Source organism: Physella acuta, unplaced genomic scaffold (genome assembly GCF_028476545.2).
Source record: "Physella acuta isolate Inbredline_101_S28 unplaced genomic scaffold, ASM2847654v3 ptg001306l, whole genome shotgun sequence".
Lineage (NCBI taxonomy): Eukaryota > Metazoa > Mollusca > Gastropoda > Physidae > Physella > Physella acuta.
In genome coordinates this window covers 203,248-219,262 of record NW_026732821.1, presented here as the reverse complement: position 1 = coordinate 219,262, position 16,015 = coordinate 203,248, and the positions used below count along the sequence as shown (strand labels likewise).

The 16,015-nt window shown below is 36.2% G+C and overlaps 2 protein-coding genes across 3 annotated transcripts; both read left to right on the top strand.

Moving 5' to 3' along the window:
• The first annotated feature begins 273 nt into the window (after positions 1 to 273).
• On the top strand, positions 274 to 5,523 carry LOC131958262 (OCIA domain-containing protein 1). Of its 2 annotated transcripts, none has more exons than XM_059323190.1 (8): positions 274 to 654; positions 1,071 to 1,134; positions 1,324 to 1,377; positions 1,512 to 1,559; positions 1,677 to 1,815; positions 1,948 to 2,060; positions 4,680 to 4,895; positions 5,127 to 5,523. In XM_059323190.1, the coding sequence occupies exons 1-8, from the start codon at positions 538 to 540 to the stop codon at positions 5,165 to 5,167; spliced, it is 792 nt and encodes a 263-aa protein (XP_059179173.1). In that variant the 5' UTR covers positions 274 to 537; the 3' UTR covers positions 5,168 to 5,523. The 2 variants fall into 2 exon arrangements, with proteins under 2 accessions (XP_059179173.1, XP_059179174.1); XM_059323191.1 differs by having other exon boundaries at positions 529 to 658.
• Positions 5,524 to 12,939: 7,416 nt separating this feature from the next.
• On the top strand, positions 12,940 to 16,015 carry LOC131958245 (toll-like receptor 4). The gene is made up of 4 exons (XM_059323162.1): positions 12,940 to 13,452; positions 13,690 to 13,905; positions 14,059 to 14,348; positions 14,479 to 16,015. Exons 1-4 carry the CDS (start codon positions 12,940 to 12,942, stop codon positions 16,013 to 16,015), a joined length of 2,556 nt encoding a protein of 851 aa, XP_059179145.1.

Sequence of the window (16,015 nt, the reverse complement as noted above, 5' to 3'; positions counted from 1 at the left end):
GATCTAGATCTACAGAAGAAGCAAGTTAAATAAAAAAAAATGTAAAAGTTTGTAAAATATGAATCTGCCTTCTACAAACGTAATGCGTTTCTGGATATATTTCTGTTACTAAACTAAAACTTTAGTCGATAAATCTATAACTTCAATAGACTGGTAAAAGCTAAAAATCTGTTGGCCTAATAAATACTTAAACAACAATCTAGTTAGGCCTATGTGTATGTGCGCCTGTTTACTTAAACAATCAAACGGAGCAGTAGCCTTGAAGAAAAAGTAAACGATAACCAGGCCCTACCTACAAAGTCACGTAGTATAACCTAATTTTAAGTCCAGTGTCACTCTGTGTGTGTAGTGTAAAAGTGTAGGCTAGCGAGAGTAAATTGCACCGTGTAGTGTAAATGATGTGTATATTTACAGTTCAATATATTCAGTGACTGAGTTTGTTACTTGAGTGAATAGTCACAAAACTAATGGTGTAATCATATACGACAAAACAGTCTAATCAGTCTAATCTGAACTTTATAAAAAATTAAATTAGCAATGTCTTCTGGACCGCCTTTGCCAGATCCACTACCTCCTCTTGACAGACAAAATTTAAATAACCCCATTGAGACACAAGGGACTTCAAGACACGAAGAAGCTCAAAACGTTTTGGCAGTGAGTATGTACTAACTAAAAAAAAAAAAATTAGGGCCTAACTGCTTGGCATAAATATTATTAAATATAATTAATATATTTAGATTAAGATTCTATATGTGTAGGATGCAGCTATATACTATATAGTTTTTTATATGTATACTGTATTATACTGTATACTTACTGCCACTTACTGGGCAATACTGGGCAGCTATACTACTAAATCTACTATGAAAAGCTATATTCAATAATTTACTAGAGTCTACTTACTTAATTATTAAATTAATAACTTTTACAGTAAAAAATAGTCTTATAAGACAAGTAGTAGATCTAGTTGGTTAGGCGGCCTATTGTTTTGAATTTTGATTTATCAAAATTAGGTTATGTCTCAACTCCATGATTTTGTTAATTAATTATTCTGGTATTTTAATTTTCAGATGTTAACAGATGAAGAAAGAATGATTATGAAAGAATGTGAAAGAGACAGCTTTTACAAAAGAGGTAACTATTTAAAAGACAAAAAAGATGTTTGAATTTTATTTAGGCTCTTAGTAATTAGTTAACAGAAACATACATTTTTTTTAACTGCATACTGCATACATAAATTCTCAAAACTTCTACATTATTTTGATTGGAAATGACAATCCTTGGGCAATGTGGTATAAACTAACACAACTATTTGTTTTAAAGCTCTACCTGCATCAGTTGGTGCTATGTCTGCTGCCTTCATGATGGTGAAAAGTGGTATGTGGATTTTACTATTAAAACATATTAAAATTATTTAGGCCTAATGTTGGTTAAATTTACCAACTGACTTTTAAAAATATAAATTAATCTCTCATCAAAATTGACAAATTATTTTTATCTCTTACTCTTAGGAAGATGGGCTGCACATCCAAAATATGGACCTATACCTAAAGTCATTAGTAAGATTTTAAATATACTTTTCATATGTGTAAACATCATACATTTTCTGAAATAAATGTAAACATTACCCCTTTGTTGTTGGTAGGTTTTAACTAGTTGTTTTATATTTTCTACAGTTGCTGGTTTTGTTGGCCATTTTATTGGTAAAGTGATGTACCTGCCTGTTTGTCAGCAGAAAATCCTAACTAAATTGCCTAACTCCAACTTGGCAGCTGCTATCAGGAAGTCAAAGGGTTTGCCAGACCCAGAACAACAGTAATGATTATAATAATTTTTAATAATGATCATTTAAATGATTAATTAAAATCATATTTCCAAATAAGGTTTCTAATTACAAAAAGTTTATCACGGGATAAAATTAAATGTTTTTTGAAAATAATCTTACAGGGTAGATACATGGGAGGAGGGTGCAGGTAGAAGTAACAGGCATTCTAAGCTAGAAGAATATAAACCTGTGGATGGTCTAGATGACAGATTTCGTCCCAGTGTCGATAGAGATGGTGAGAGTTAAAAGATTTTGTTTTTATTTCCCTATTTCATATTTGTGTAAATCTATTGTAAAATTTAGGCAACCATTTTTCACTGAATATATGATAAAGATATTTTTGGATGAAAAATTGATATTGCAAATTCTGGATTTTAATTTTGAAAATGTAAATTTAACTCATTCCCGCCGGATGCGACTAAATGCGTCCTCCGGGGGTTCCGCCTGATGCGTCTAAATGCGTCTGGCCACACCCCCCTACTTTTCTTTTCAAATTGATAACGAAATCGCGCATGCCCGAGATTTATACCGAGAACCATGTTGTAGCGAGATTCCACGATATTTCAATAAAAAAAACCGGATGTTTTTATCTTGCGTGGTTCATTTTCAAATCGTGTTTTCAAGAGAGTAGGAGTGCGAGATATTTTTGTGATTTTTATTGTGATTTTTGCTGTGTTTTTGACTTATTTTTAAAGATGGCTTTTGAATTCCTTCAATCTATAATTGATGGAAATAAACAATTAAGTGATGTAGAAGAAGAAGGTTCTGATATTGAGATGAATAATGTTGACTCTGAGTCTGATTCTGACTTAGACGACATTCCTGATGAAGCTGACCTGTCTGACACTGAATGGTCTGATCAGCTGTCTGATGTGACTGACAAAATGGGCTTCTTCACTGAATTTGAAGGAATGCTGCATGAAATGCCCGCTGACAGTCTACCATTAGACTACTTCAAATTGTTTGTAACTGATGAATGCATTGAAAACTTTGTCATTCAAACGAATTTGTATGCAGAGCAGTACTTTGCAAACCAGTCTGCTGCTAAAAAGACTCAATTCAAATGGACTCCAGTGAATGCTGATGACATCACTAAGTATATTTACATCAATATTATGTTTGGCCTGCATCAGATTCCAGATGGAAGACTTTACTGGTCTTCTGATCCTATGTGGAGGGTACCTGCAGTGGCTGATGTGATGAGTCGTGACAGATATGATGCCATACACCGATTTTTTCACATCAACGACAGCTCGCAACAACCCGCTAAAGGCAATCCTAACTATGACCCTCTCTTCAAGGTCAGGCCTTTCCTAGACCACATTAGGCACATCTGTGTGTCTCTTTACAAGCCACAGCGTCAGCTTAGTGTTGATGAAGCCATGGTTGGCTTTAGAGGAAGACTCGGCTTCAAGCAGTATATGAAGGACAAGCCAACTCCCTGGGGGTTGAAAATTTGGTGCTGTGCGGAGGCGAAGTCGGGATATATACTCAACTTCAAGGTCTATACTGGGAAGAGTGAGAGGAGCTCCACGAATGGTCTAGGTTATGATGTAGTCATGACCATGACAGAGCCCTTCCTAGACAGGCAACATGAAATTTTTTTTGACAATTTTTTTTCATCGCCAAAGCTAGCAGAGGATCTGCTTGCTTGAGGCACCTACTGTTGTGCCACCATCTGGCCAAACCGTAAAGGCTGGCCTTTCAAGAAATTGAAGCAGAAGAAAGGGGAGTGCAGGATGCAACAGAAGGGGATGCTTGTGGCTTGTCAGTGGACAGATAAGCGGCAGGTCAATCTTATCTCTACCAACTCCAATCCAGCCATGGCCAAGGTTCAGCGCAGAACCAAAGAAGGCCCCATTGACGTGGAAATTCCCTGCAGTGTAGACTCCTACAACTCGTACATGTTTGGAGTGGACCTGGGTGATCAACACAGGTCCTACTACCCTGTAGGCAGGCCAAGCCATAAATGGTGGAGGTATCTGTTCTGGTATCTTATCCAGATATCCATTGTCAATGGCTACCTGCTAATGAAAAAAATGAACCCTACATCCCCTCTGAGCCAGAGCCATCTAAAATTCAGGGCAAAGCTTGCGCAGCAACTACTGGCAGGGAAATCGACAGCTGCAACAAGGCCCCAAAACATGCCTAGTGTTGCTGGCGTTGCAAAGCCTTTCAGCCCCCAGCACATGCTCTCTACCATGCCAGGCAGAAAACGCCGTTGTTATCAGTGTGCCATGGAAGGGGCAAAGATGCCCAGTGGCAGGACCAAAGAGACAACCAAAGGCTGCCACTTATGTCAGGTGTATTTGCATGCAGGACAATGCTATAGTGCATACCATGAAAGCCTAAGATAAATTTTTTTATGCATTAAATGCTAAAAGTACAACATTTTTTGGATTTTCCTTCATTTTATGTTGTTGTTTCATGTTGTTGTGTCTGTAAAGCTATATTTTTCTGAAAGCTAATCCATTTATGAGTGCCTTGGTAATTTTTAAACTTAAAATAAATAGTGTTTAGATAGTGAAATTAATTTTTTAAGAACATATATGTTATAAAATATGGAGTTACTTCCCTTTGTTCAGGAATGGGTTTGTAAACAGGAAGTCGGGGCTCAGGAGGGAATGAGTTAAAAAAAAAGAGAAATAAGCAATCATATTTGAATAGAAGGGGCCACCAAAAATATTAGAAATTTTAAAAAATGTAACAATTTAGTAGCCTATAGCAAAACCACATACTTAAGAATCTTAAATTGTACATTACATAGTAACCAAAATTATTGCAAGCTTGGTGTTCTTTTTTAAGCAACTAAAAAACACAAGCCAAATCTGATTACAAATGTATTATTTTCTAGTAAAGGAACCAGCTGTATCTCCACAAGAGAAGAACACTATTACTTATGATGAGCTGCGGCGAAGGAACCGCCAAGAGCATGAAGATTATAAGAAGCAGCAGGTACCACCACCTGGTTCACAGAAAACATGGCCTGACTCTGGTGATAGAGCTCAGCCAGACAATAGAGAAACAGACATCAGGATGGAACCACCACCTTACCAAGCACCCCCAAAAAGTAATTGCTTTTTATATTGTTATTTTCTTATTAGATTTACAAGAACTGTAGCAGATGAGATATACTTTGCACTTAAAGCCACAACATTAAGCTATGTTTGATATTTTAATATTCATTTGCACAATCCAACAACTGATTTATATGCTTAAGAAAGTGTCTTGAATTTACTTAAAAAAAATAAAGTGCTGATTATTTTTAACAAAAGTATTTCGGCTTTCTCTTTTTTTTCAGGAAAGCGAACTAACATGTGGGGAGATCCAATTGAAGAATAATGTACACTTAATGCTTAGGTGTTCAAATTATATTAGTGTGCTGTATAAAGCTGAGTTTGTCATTTATAGCTGTTGGTACATGAAGCATTAGATCTTGTTTTGTTATTGACTGATAATGTGTATGCAAGAAGCAGAGAGCCCAGCAGATGTTATAAAAATTGACAATTGTTAACAGATTCTAAGTTTATGATTGTGATAATAAGTTAAAGATAGATTGCTTTGAGAACAATAATAGATGATTACATTGGCATGAAAGCTATTGATGAGAGCAATTTAAAAGTACAGTATATCATTGTATACAATAGAGCTTTGTTTGTTTTTTTACTATATATTATAAATTAAAGTTAACATTCAATTGTTATGAGTTAACTTTTATTGTTGCTTAATTACATTCATATTTTGCTATTTATATTCATATCTGAATTTTTCAAATCTATTATTGGATACTCATTAATATAAATCATACTCAAGGGAAATAATGAGATGTGGGCGCAGTGTGAGTAAAAGTAGGTGTTCTCCACTCTGTGTTCATATAAATAACATACTACCTAAGCAAAATTTCAAACTTTAAAATAACACTAAATTTGTCACACTTGTATAAAAGTAACAGTAATAGCTTGATATATATTTATATTGCAAGAGTTTGATAGGCTTTTATAATTATCAAATTAAAATATACAATACTATGCTATATTTCCTAAACATTAAAAAGTAGATCTTAAAAAATGCATTTCTTTGTGGAGGTCGGGTTGGTTAAGCTCATGGTTGTTGAACCAAAAAGCCCTGAGTTCAAACTCTGGGCAGATGAGGCTTGATAGCAGGGATAGCTACTCATCTATACCAGGGGTCGGCAACCTGCGGCTCGCGAGCCGCATGCGGCTCTTTTGGTGTCCAGTTGCGGCTCTTCAGCTCCATGCACAAATATTAATAATTTTTTATTTTCAAAACTCATAAAAATATTAGTCTGCAACACTCGGTAATAAACGATATAACAATAGATATAAACAATAGGCCTAAACATTCACTATTATTTTAAAATATTTAGTTACTCCATATCTCAATGTACTTCCTATTACATTGTCAATTCCGAATTGAAACATTAAACATCATAGTGGATATCGCAAAGAAACTAAACCAGCTAAAAAACTGAAAGGAAAACCCGGACTATGTCTTGCTTGAAGAAGTGGTTTGTTTCGAGAAAAAAAATACTTTTTTGTTGAATATATGGTGAGCGGTAAATTACTTAATTACAAAAAAAATCTGAAACAAATATCGTTATGAAACCAATGCTACTATTCAATCACTTCAGCATTAATATAAACAAAATGAAGGGTGTTTTCACTTTGAGATTTTAGCAATTCAAAAGAAATGCAAGTACTCTGACTTACATAGTAGATCCTCTCAACACAAATTCAAATGAGATTATCTCATATATTCAATGCTATTTATTTTTTAAATTATATGTATATGTATATATATATATATATATATATATATATATATATATATATATATATAGGCCCCTATATATATATATATATATATATATATATATATATAGGCCCCTATATATATATATATATATATATATATATATATATATATATATATATATATATACTAGCGTACCCGTCCCCCGCGCGTTGCCGCGGAGATAGAAGAAAGTTTGACGAATGTATTAGGATTTCACCAACGCGTTACCAATCATATGTTCTTGGACGCGTGACCGTCTTTTCTAAAAGTGAGTTATTTAAATGTAAACAATGGATCATAAATATCGGGATACGGGTTCACCTACACTACCGCATGAATACATTGAGTGTACATTAATCGCTCACCGAAATAATATGGTAGAACACTTCGGTGACCGCCGTTGTGTCAGAGACGTAGAGGGGCGCTCTCAGGGCCCCCACCCCCCGATTACACTACCGCATAGGCGCGGCGTACGACCCCTGGCTCCTTAAGCAAGGTGACCAAACTGTACAGAAGGATTTCCTCTCGTTACAAAGTTAATTTTTGAAGCCTGTTGTAGTTTTACCGCTGAATATAGTAGTACCCCTTACTCGCTATGCAGGACGCTCGATTAACGGATGCCAAGTGCCAACATAGTCGCTCTAAAACTCTGGGCGCCCAACCGTGTATTGACGAAAGTTGTACCCTATATGGCGCCGCCCATAAGAAACTTTAGTTTCCTTTTTCGCAGAAATATTCTCGGAAGTATTCTCATCTACTCCCTAAAAGTTTCATGGCAATCTGATGAACCGCATCCGATTTTTATTTTTTATATACCGTGTATAGAGAAAAGAAATCGCCCCCCCCCCCCCGGAGGGCGCCGCCCTTGCAATATTAAACAATATTTGTTTTTTTTGCAGATTCCTACTATTGAGTGATCTAATCATCTCCCCAAAGTTTCATGATACACGGATGAACGGTGTGAAACCGAAATAGACTTTTATTTTTATAAACCGTATATAGAGAAAAATCGCACCCTCCCGTGGCGCCGCCCTTGCAAAATTAAAAATGATTTTTACAGAACCCTTTCCTACAGTTTTATAAGGAACTCCCCAAAGTTTCATGGCGATCGTGTGAAAGGTGTCACCCCAATTCACTTTTATTTATTTTATATACCGCTTAAAGAGAAAAAAACAAATCGCGCCCTGCCGGGGCGCCACCCCTGCAAATTTAAAAATAATTTTAGCGCAGAAATCTCCCCAGTAATATTCTCTACATGTTCCCAAAGTTTCATGGTGATCGCGTGAACGGTGTCACCGCAATTCACTTTTATTATTTTTATATACGTATTAGAGAAAAATCACACCCTCCTGTGGCGCCGCCCTTGCGAAATTAAAAATTATTTTTTTACATAACCCTTCCCTAGAGGGTTATATCGAACTCCCAAAAGTTTCATGCCTATCGGATGAACAGTGTGAAATCAAAATAGACTTTTATTTTTATATACCGTATATAGAGAAAAAACAAATCGCGCCCTGCCGGGAAGCCACCCTTGCGAATTTGAAATTATTTTTTCGCAGAAACCTCCCCAGGAATATTCTCAACAACTTCCCGAAGTTTCACGGCGATGTGCTAAGAGGTGTGGTAATGCATAAAAGACACACACACAGACACACACACACACATACATTGCTTTATATATATATATATATATATATATATATATATATATATATATATATATATATATATATATATATATATATATATATATATATATATATATATATATAGTATGATATTTGTTTAGGATTATATATATATATATATATATATATATATATAGTATGATATTTGTTTAGGATTATATATATATATATATATATATATATATATATATATATATATATATATATATATAAACCAATATACTATTGACATTAAAATGTTAGTGGCTCTTTAAAAACCGGGTAATGTTGTAAATTGTAACTTTTATTTTTATACACCGTATTTAGAGAAAAAACAAATCACGCCCTGCCGGGGCGCCACCCCTGCGAATTTGAAATTTTTTTTTTCGCAGAAACCTCCCCAGGAATATTCTCAACAGTTTCCCGAAGTTTCACGGCGATGTGATTAGAGGTGTGGTAATGCATAAAAGACACACACACACACACATACATTGCTTTATATATATATATATATATATATATATATATATATATATATATATATATATATATATATATATATATAGTATGATATTTGTTTAGGATTATATATATATATATATATATATATATATATATATATATATATATATATACTAAACCAATATACTATTGACATTAAAATGTTAGTGGCTCTTTAAAAACCGGGTAATGTTGTAAATTGTAACTTTTGGCTCTTTCGTCTCAAAAGGTTGCCGACCCCTGATCTATACATTAATAACCGTTCTGAAACCATTCGTATAAATGCTTTTATCCAATAGATATAAATATGTATAATACATACAAAATTTCAACACTCCATGATTGTATCTGACAGATCTTTTTACAAAACAACTGAGATAAATGAAAAAAACTATTGCAAAGTCAATTTCAACAATAAATTCATATTAAATATCATACAATGGTTACATTTTAATCAACTATGTCAGTGGTGGACATAAAAAACAATAAATACAAAGGAAATGTTTACAAAAACCATGGGATAAAATTACAGACCAAATAAAAAAAATAATATAAAAAAGAAAAGTAATAAAAAAGAAAAAGCATCGCTTTTTACTGTAATTACTTCCAAATTTTTTATATATTAAAAACCCATAGTGAATTTGCTTGAGAGCAATATATTTTAATTCATTACCCCAACTAAAAAACAATGGAAAATGAAGAAGAAAAAACCCACCCTTATCTGCACCCCCAGCTTAATAAAGATGTCCCTCTACAACTTCTAAACCCCCCTCCCTGCTATTGTTATGTAAAGTTCTCTTTGCCCTCCTAAGCTTCACTTAGGCTAATTCATACTTTTCTGACCTCACAACAAAAACGTTCATCTCTCCTAATCCCACTCATTATGTTATTTGACAAGCTACAGCCTACAGCTTTCACAAAGTCAAGCATTCCGTTTGACCCCCTGTTAAAATTAGCAACAGCGAGTGGTTAGGCTAGGGCTAGACCCGAGTCTTTTGGGATCATGATTCATACATTCTCCCTTTTCTAATGCAATATCCCCATAAGGGGACATCTTTTGAAGCTCAACCAGTGTCTTACTATCTCCATCACTAATCAGTTTAGTTCTTTGAAAGCAAAGGACTTTGGTGGCAGCTACTTCCATTGCCCTGCTGACCCAGTGTAGTTCGCACAGCAGTCACGAACTTAAAGATAAAAAGGAACAAGGTGTGCCTGATTTTTGTGAATGTGGAGGTTAAGAAATGTGACTAATGCAAATATGAAAATGCCTGTTATTTTTATATTATTTATTGTGATAGTTTTTATTTTGGGACGGGGTTACAGCTTTCAAACGCGTTTAGTAATTTTAGAAGAGGAAGGTTCTGATTATAGGGTATGGGAACATACGTAGACGGGATGGGGGGGGGGGGGGAGAGAGGGACTGGTGTGCTGTCACCATTCACCAATGGACGTTTTTTTCTGATATAGCCTACCTACCTTTTCTTGTTTTACCTCGTCATATGTTGTCTTTTACTATGGTGGGATGTCTTTAAAAAAATTAGTACAGTCCTAATGGTAAACTGTAGACATACTAGGTATTAATAGTATTATCATTTTAACAGAGACTAGCAAGGGGAAACAACTGATCTTTTTTTTCAACAGACATTATTTTTTTTTCCGTATGAGATGCGAAATAGACGGAACATACATATTGACAAAGCAAGAAAAAAAAACCCAGTAAAGAGCTTTTAAATGCACTGAAAACGAAACAAAATTCTCTAATTGGTTAAAGCAGGGTCTCCAAACTACGGCCCGTGGGCCGGATGCTGCCCGCGAGGTCCTCTCATCCGGCCCGCGGAGATATTTTTGTCCGAGGAAAAATCGTTTGTTGCTGATGGCTGAGGAACTTTGCCCAGAAAAATCAAAGACATGCCTGGAAGAAACTGGCTCCCGAACTGAAAATTAATAGTTAATGCGGACTGAAAAGTTTGGAGACCCCTGGGTTAAAGCATTAGTCGCTAAAATGTAAAATGTTTAAGAGATTTTAAGAGCGACCATATAGTCGTACTATAATTTGGCTGTAGGCCTACCAGTGGCGTCGCTAGGTCGGGTATCACCCGGTGCGGCACTTTGTAGTGTCACCCCCTCCCCCCCCCCCCCACCTAAAAAATCAAATGTCTGTGTGTGTATGAGTGTATATGTTTATAAGCTTTAATCAGTGCAGACTTAATAGTAACGATGTTTATCTATAAGTAAAGTTTCCCTTTCAAACCTGACGGTCTATGGGGCAAGTGAAGTTCACTTGAAGAGATAGTGTGGTCAGCACTATGCCCAGCCGCCTTTACTTTCCCTAACATGAGTTAGGTGCCCATCAGAGTTGGGTGGACTCAGGGACGGTCTACTGACTTGAACCCGGATTTGAATTCGAGACTTAAGAATTAGCAGTCCAGCTCTCTACCGCTCCATCCCCACCTACTATCTAAACAAGACAGAACGCACTGGAATTTGATACTATACACTGGAAGATAGACCTACCTGTTCCTCAATGATGTTGTCAATGAGACCAGCTTGTTCAGCCAGGGCCTGTAGACCTTCCAGAGCTTCAGCGGTGAGATAGGTACCCATCAGAGTTGGGTGGACTCAGGGACGGTCTTCTGACTAGAACCCTGATTCGAACTCGAGACTTACGGGTTAGCACTGAGTTATTTTAGCAGTCCAGCTCTCTACCGCTAGACCACTCCGTTCCATATGTTTATCTATAGTCTGTTAATAATACAGTTGGATGTAGCATTGTTTTCTCTATTGTTAGCACGTTTATGTCATGATGTCACCCCCATTTAGTACTTAAAAGACTATTTAACTTTAATTAATCATTAATAGAATTGGCAAAAAAGCATTTTTCTTCTGTCCATTTTGCCATTTTTTTGCCATGGTGTCACCCGGTGCGGTCCGCAACCCCAGTCCCGCCCTCGCTACGCCTCTGAGGCCTACCATATATGGATAAACTCACAAGCACTATTATCTTGTACTTCCGTGTTCTAGTAAATTTTGCCCTCGATATGGTAATTGCATTTTCTCATAGATCTATTTATTAAAAACACGAAGATAGCCTACCTCTTGAAGTTTTTTTTTATGGTGTTTTTCACCTGCAACAGGTCGATACAGCATCTATCATATAAAGACACTTGGCATACACATCTAAATAAGCTTACTAAAAGGCAAGTGCTTTTGGTACATTTTTATTCATTCATTTACATCATTGTACTGTCATACTTGTTTAAAGCCTATAATATAGAGAAGTCAAATGCGAATTATTATTGATGGTACAACGTAGAGGGTAAATATAAACGTTAAACATAGATCAAATGGGTTGCCTTTGTTTTACTTACTGTGATTTCTACTAATTTTAAATTTAAATACGAGCATAAAACTTATTTAATTTATTGGATGTAGGCATATTTTTTCAATGTTTCTTCTTCTTCGTTGTTAGTGTTAGAAGGGATCCCCTCCAGCACAATTAAGTATACCTGTCATTTCAGCTTTTTTTTATTATTTGATTTTCATTAAAATATTGCGGGAAGTGTCGGCGTGGTCGAGTCGGTAAAGCTCATAGTTGATAAGCCGAAAAGACTCGAGTTCAAACCCTCACCCTCAAGTAAATGAGGCTCGTGTTAGCTGGATACAGCCACTCTTCTAAGAGAGACAACTCCAAAATCAAACAACTGCTGATTAATTGAATTTGTCGGACACCTCATTCCCTCTACAACATAATTTTGTTATTACGCGGAAATCACTACCACACTTAGCGTCCTAATTTGCATCTCTTTTACCTGTGTCCGCCCCCCCCCCCCCCGAAAATTGCAAGTTACCCCGGAGAAAAAAAAGTTTGAAAGAAACACTGCGTGGATGGATTTGTTTACTAGTTTATGCAATGTTACACCGCGATTACACTTACGATATGTGCACTCTAAATGTCTAGGTGGGAAAACTCGCAGCAACTAAATATAGCTTACATGTTCCGGAGGAAAAATGATTTCATTTAGCTTTATCTTTTCGTGATTTTTTTCCCTTAGACATGTATAGTAAACATATCGCAAATGTAAAAGCTGTATCAGAGAGAAAAAAAATTATATACATAAACTTTTACAGATGATGTTTTCAAACCTAGTCACCGCAACTATTTTTCTGGGCTCTTTCATATTTGCTATAACAAGCAAGTGGTTCTGGTTCTCAAAGACGCCCACAGTGTGTTTCATCGTGCTAATGTCCTCTGTGATTTCTGGAGCTTGCACTACCCTTTTGGAAGAACACGCGCAGGCGTCTGACCTTATACACGGCGATTCTCTTTTCTCGAAAAATCCTAGGAAATTCGCCAGCAAAACTGATCTTACGAATAGTTATTCTGATTACAAGAGTTACAAGAGCCGGAGTTTGAAAGGTTATAATGAGTTTTATAAAATAAAAGACATTTTCCTCTGTGAACCGTGTGTGTGTTGCCGTATCAGTTTCTCTTTGACAAGCGCGACGTGTCAGTCAAACGGTGATTTAAACATGTCCACAATTCCAGACAGCCTGCCGAGAAACATAAACACACTGTTCGTTAAATTATCAGATATTACTGCATTCAATGCACCAGAAATTTTGCCTTATTTAAACATAACATGGGTATATATAAATAAAAACTCAAAACTATACCGAATTAATTCTTACAATGTTACTTCAGAGAAATCTTCTTTACTCGTTCTAGATTTTAGTGATAATAATATTACAATTGTCGAGGAAAATAGTTTTAAAATGTTTTCGAACTTGAGTACATTATCTTTATCTAGAAACCAGATTGCATTTATCACGCTATCTATGTTGAATGGTCTCGACAGTTTGAAAGTGTTAAACTTTTAAAAAAACCAACTCCTTTTTTTAGAAAACTCAACCTTCAACCACATGAAAACGCTTGAAGTTCTTGACTTAAGTCAAAATCCAAGGTTAGGGTGCATGTCGAAGCATTTCCCCCTGGGCGTATTTTCTAGCCTGCAAAATTTGAATACAATTTTTATCGAAGGCAATGCCCAAAACGGAGATGAATACCCAAACATGGTTCTACAACAGCTGAAAAATCTGGTACTTCTAAGCGTCGACGGGATAAATTCTCCCTTTAGTGCTGCAATGAAATCTTTAAACCGCTTAGCTACTTTGTTCATTGGTTATAATGTTGGGAAATGTAATATTTCACATTTCAGTGATAATTTCTTTGAAAACTTTTTATATCTAAAGAAAATTAAAATAAAAGGCTGCAGTGCTACAAGTATGAACATGACAATGTTTTTAGCTTTGACAAGTCTCAGGAGTCTGAGTATATTAAATATGCCTCATTACGATTTGTATGATGCTTTAGAAGATCTTCAAGGTATAGTAAAAAGCTCTATGATTGAGTTACAACTTTCCAAATTAACTTCAACTTTCATGTGTCGTATTCTTGACGAAACCCATGCCAAATACTTGCAACACATGCGATTAAAACATTTAGATTTGTCGGATAACAGTATCGTTATGATGACGAATATGTTTGCTGTACTTCTCCCAAAAACACTGGAAGTCCTCATTTTAAAAAACAATAAGCTCGACCCGCAAGTGTTCGTACTGCAACAAATTACATTTTTACCTATACTTCAAAATGTTGACTTGGGTTTCCAGAGCTACTGAGTTTGCTACGGGTTACCAGGAAGAGACAAGCCTAGCTGGTCATGACATTGACCCGGATGACGATTTGCATGTCGCTAATCATGGTTGTCCTGTTACTCAAAGTCATTATCCTTACTCGCGAAATGGCATGGTAGACTCAAATTCAAAAGACCGAGACGAAAAGGAAATATCAATTCCGGAAAGGCTTCAAATTCTTCTGGCTCCACAGTACCTCCATTTTGGGCTTTATATTCTCTTTTGTAAGATCGATGAGAAATCAAACTTACATCAATTGGATTTTTACAGTAGTTTCATATCACACTGGGGTACAGGAGAACTACCAAAGAAAGTAAAATATGCAAATTTCGCTAACAATTATTGCAGAAATTTGACAAAACATTTTTTTAGTAAAAATAACGAGCTGGAGATTCTATTATTAAGAAATAATGTGTTAGGCGATGTTTTCGCTACAGATTCACACGGTGAAATATTTTCTAATTTAGGTAAACTTCAGCACATCAACCTGTCGAAGAATTCCATTTATAAAATTCCTCGGGAGTTTTTTCGCGGCTTAAAAAGTGTGGAGATTATCATTCTTTCACAGAACAATATCCAAGTCTTGAACGTCAGCTTTGCTAGCACAATGAATCTTAAGTTTATTAATCTCAGCAGGAACTCAATTTTCGCGATCACAAAAAACACTCTCCACGACCTGGATAACATAGCTGTCCAACACACAATTTTTGTTGATTTAACCATGAACCCGCTGCCTTGCACCTGCCCAGGTCTACCTATGATATTTTGGTTAGCCAGCACGAATGTCTACTTGTTAAGTAAGGATCTCTTAACGTGTGTTGATGAAGAGAATAACGTTATTAAAATTGGGAGTCTTGAACGAAGACTGAAGTCTTTACAAAGGCACTGCGCTTCTAAGGAGTTGACGCCAATCGTTTCTTTGTTCAGCGGGGTGTGTATAGCTCTGATTGTTTCGTTGTTAACTTTGTACAGATTTCGATGGAGATTAAGATATTTAAGAACTGTCGCTATAGTAAAATTATTTGGTTTTGAGCCTAAGTTGCCAAAAAATCCGCGCTACAAATACGACGCTTACATAATTTATACAGACGAAACAAGAAATTTTGCGCAACAGGACTGCGTTCATGAGCTGGAGGTCAAGAGGGGTCACAGACTATGCATTGAAGAACGAGACTTCATGCCGGGTACCTACACCGTGTCGGCCATTGTAAGTGCCGTTCAGAACAGCGCCAAAACCGTACCTGTGGTCACACCTGAATTTTACGACGGCGAGTACGCGGAATACAGCTTGAAAATGGCGGTCATGGAAGAGATATTCAGCAAACGTTCCGTCCTCCATCTTTGTATTTACCAGCCGGTTTCGGCAGACGACATGACACGTGATCTTTTGGCTGCCATGAAGAAAAACCATTTCACCGAGTTCCCAGCAGACGATCATCTTGCTGCTGAAGCCCGTTTGATATTTTGGAACGACATGTCCAGTGCGATCGGACGTAATCCTAGAGAAGACTAA

Bases quoted from the DNA above. Each gene is read 5' to 3' on its own strand.
- LOC131958245 (XM_059323162.1), top strand. From the start codon at position 12,940: ATGTTTTCAAACCTAGTCACCGCAACTATTTTTCTGGGCTCTTTCATA. The intron at 13,906-14,058 runs GTACTTCTAAGC...TTATATCTAAAG, and splicing joins TACAACAGCTGAAAAATCTG to AAAATTAAAATAAAAGGCTG. The intron at 14,349-14,478 runs GTTTGCTGTACT...TTGGGTTTCCAG, and splicing joins ATCGTTATGATGACGAATAT to AGCTACTGAGTTTGCTACGG.
- LOC131958262 (XM_059323190.1), top strand. From the start codon at position 538: ATGTCTTCTGGACCGCCTTTGCCAGATCCACTACCTCCTCTTGACAGA. The intron at 1,560-1,676 runs GTAAGATTTTAA...TATTTTCTACAG, and splicing joins ACCTATACCTAAAGTCATTA to TTGCTGGTTTTGTTGGCCAT. The intron at 4,896-5,126 runs GTAATTGCTTTT...CTTTTTTTTCAG, and splicing joins TTACCAAGCACCCCCAAAAA to GAAAGCGAACTAACATGTGG.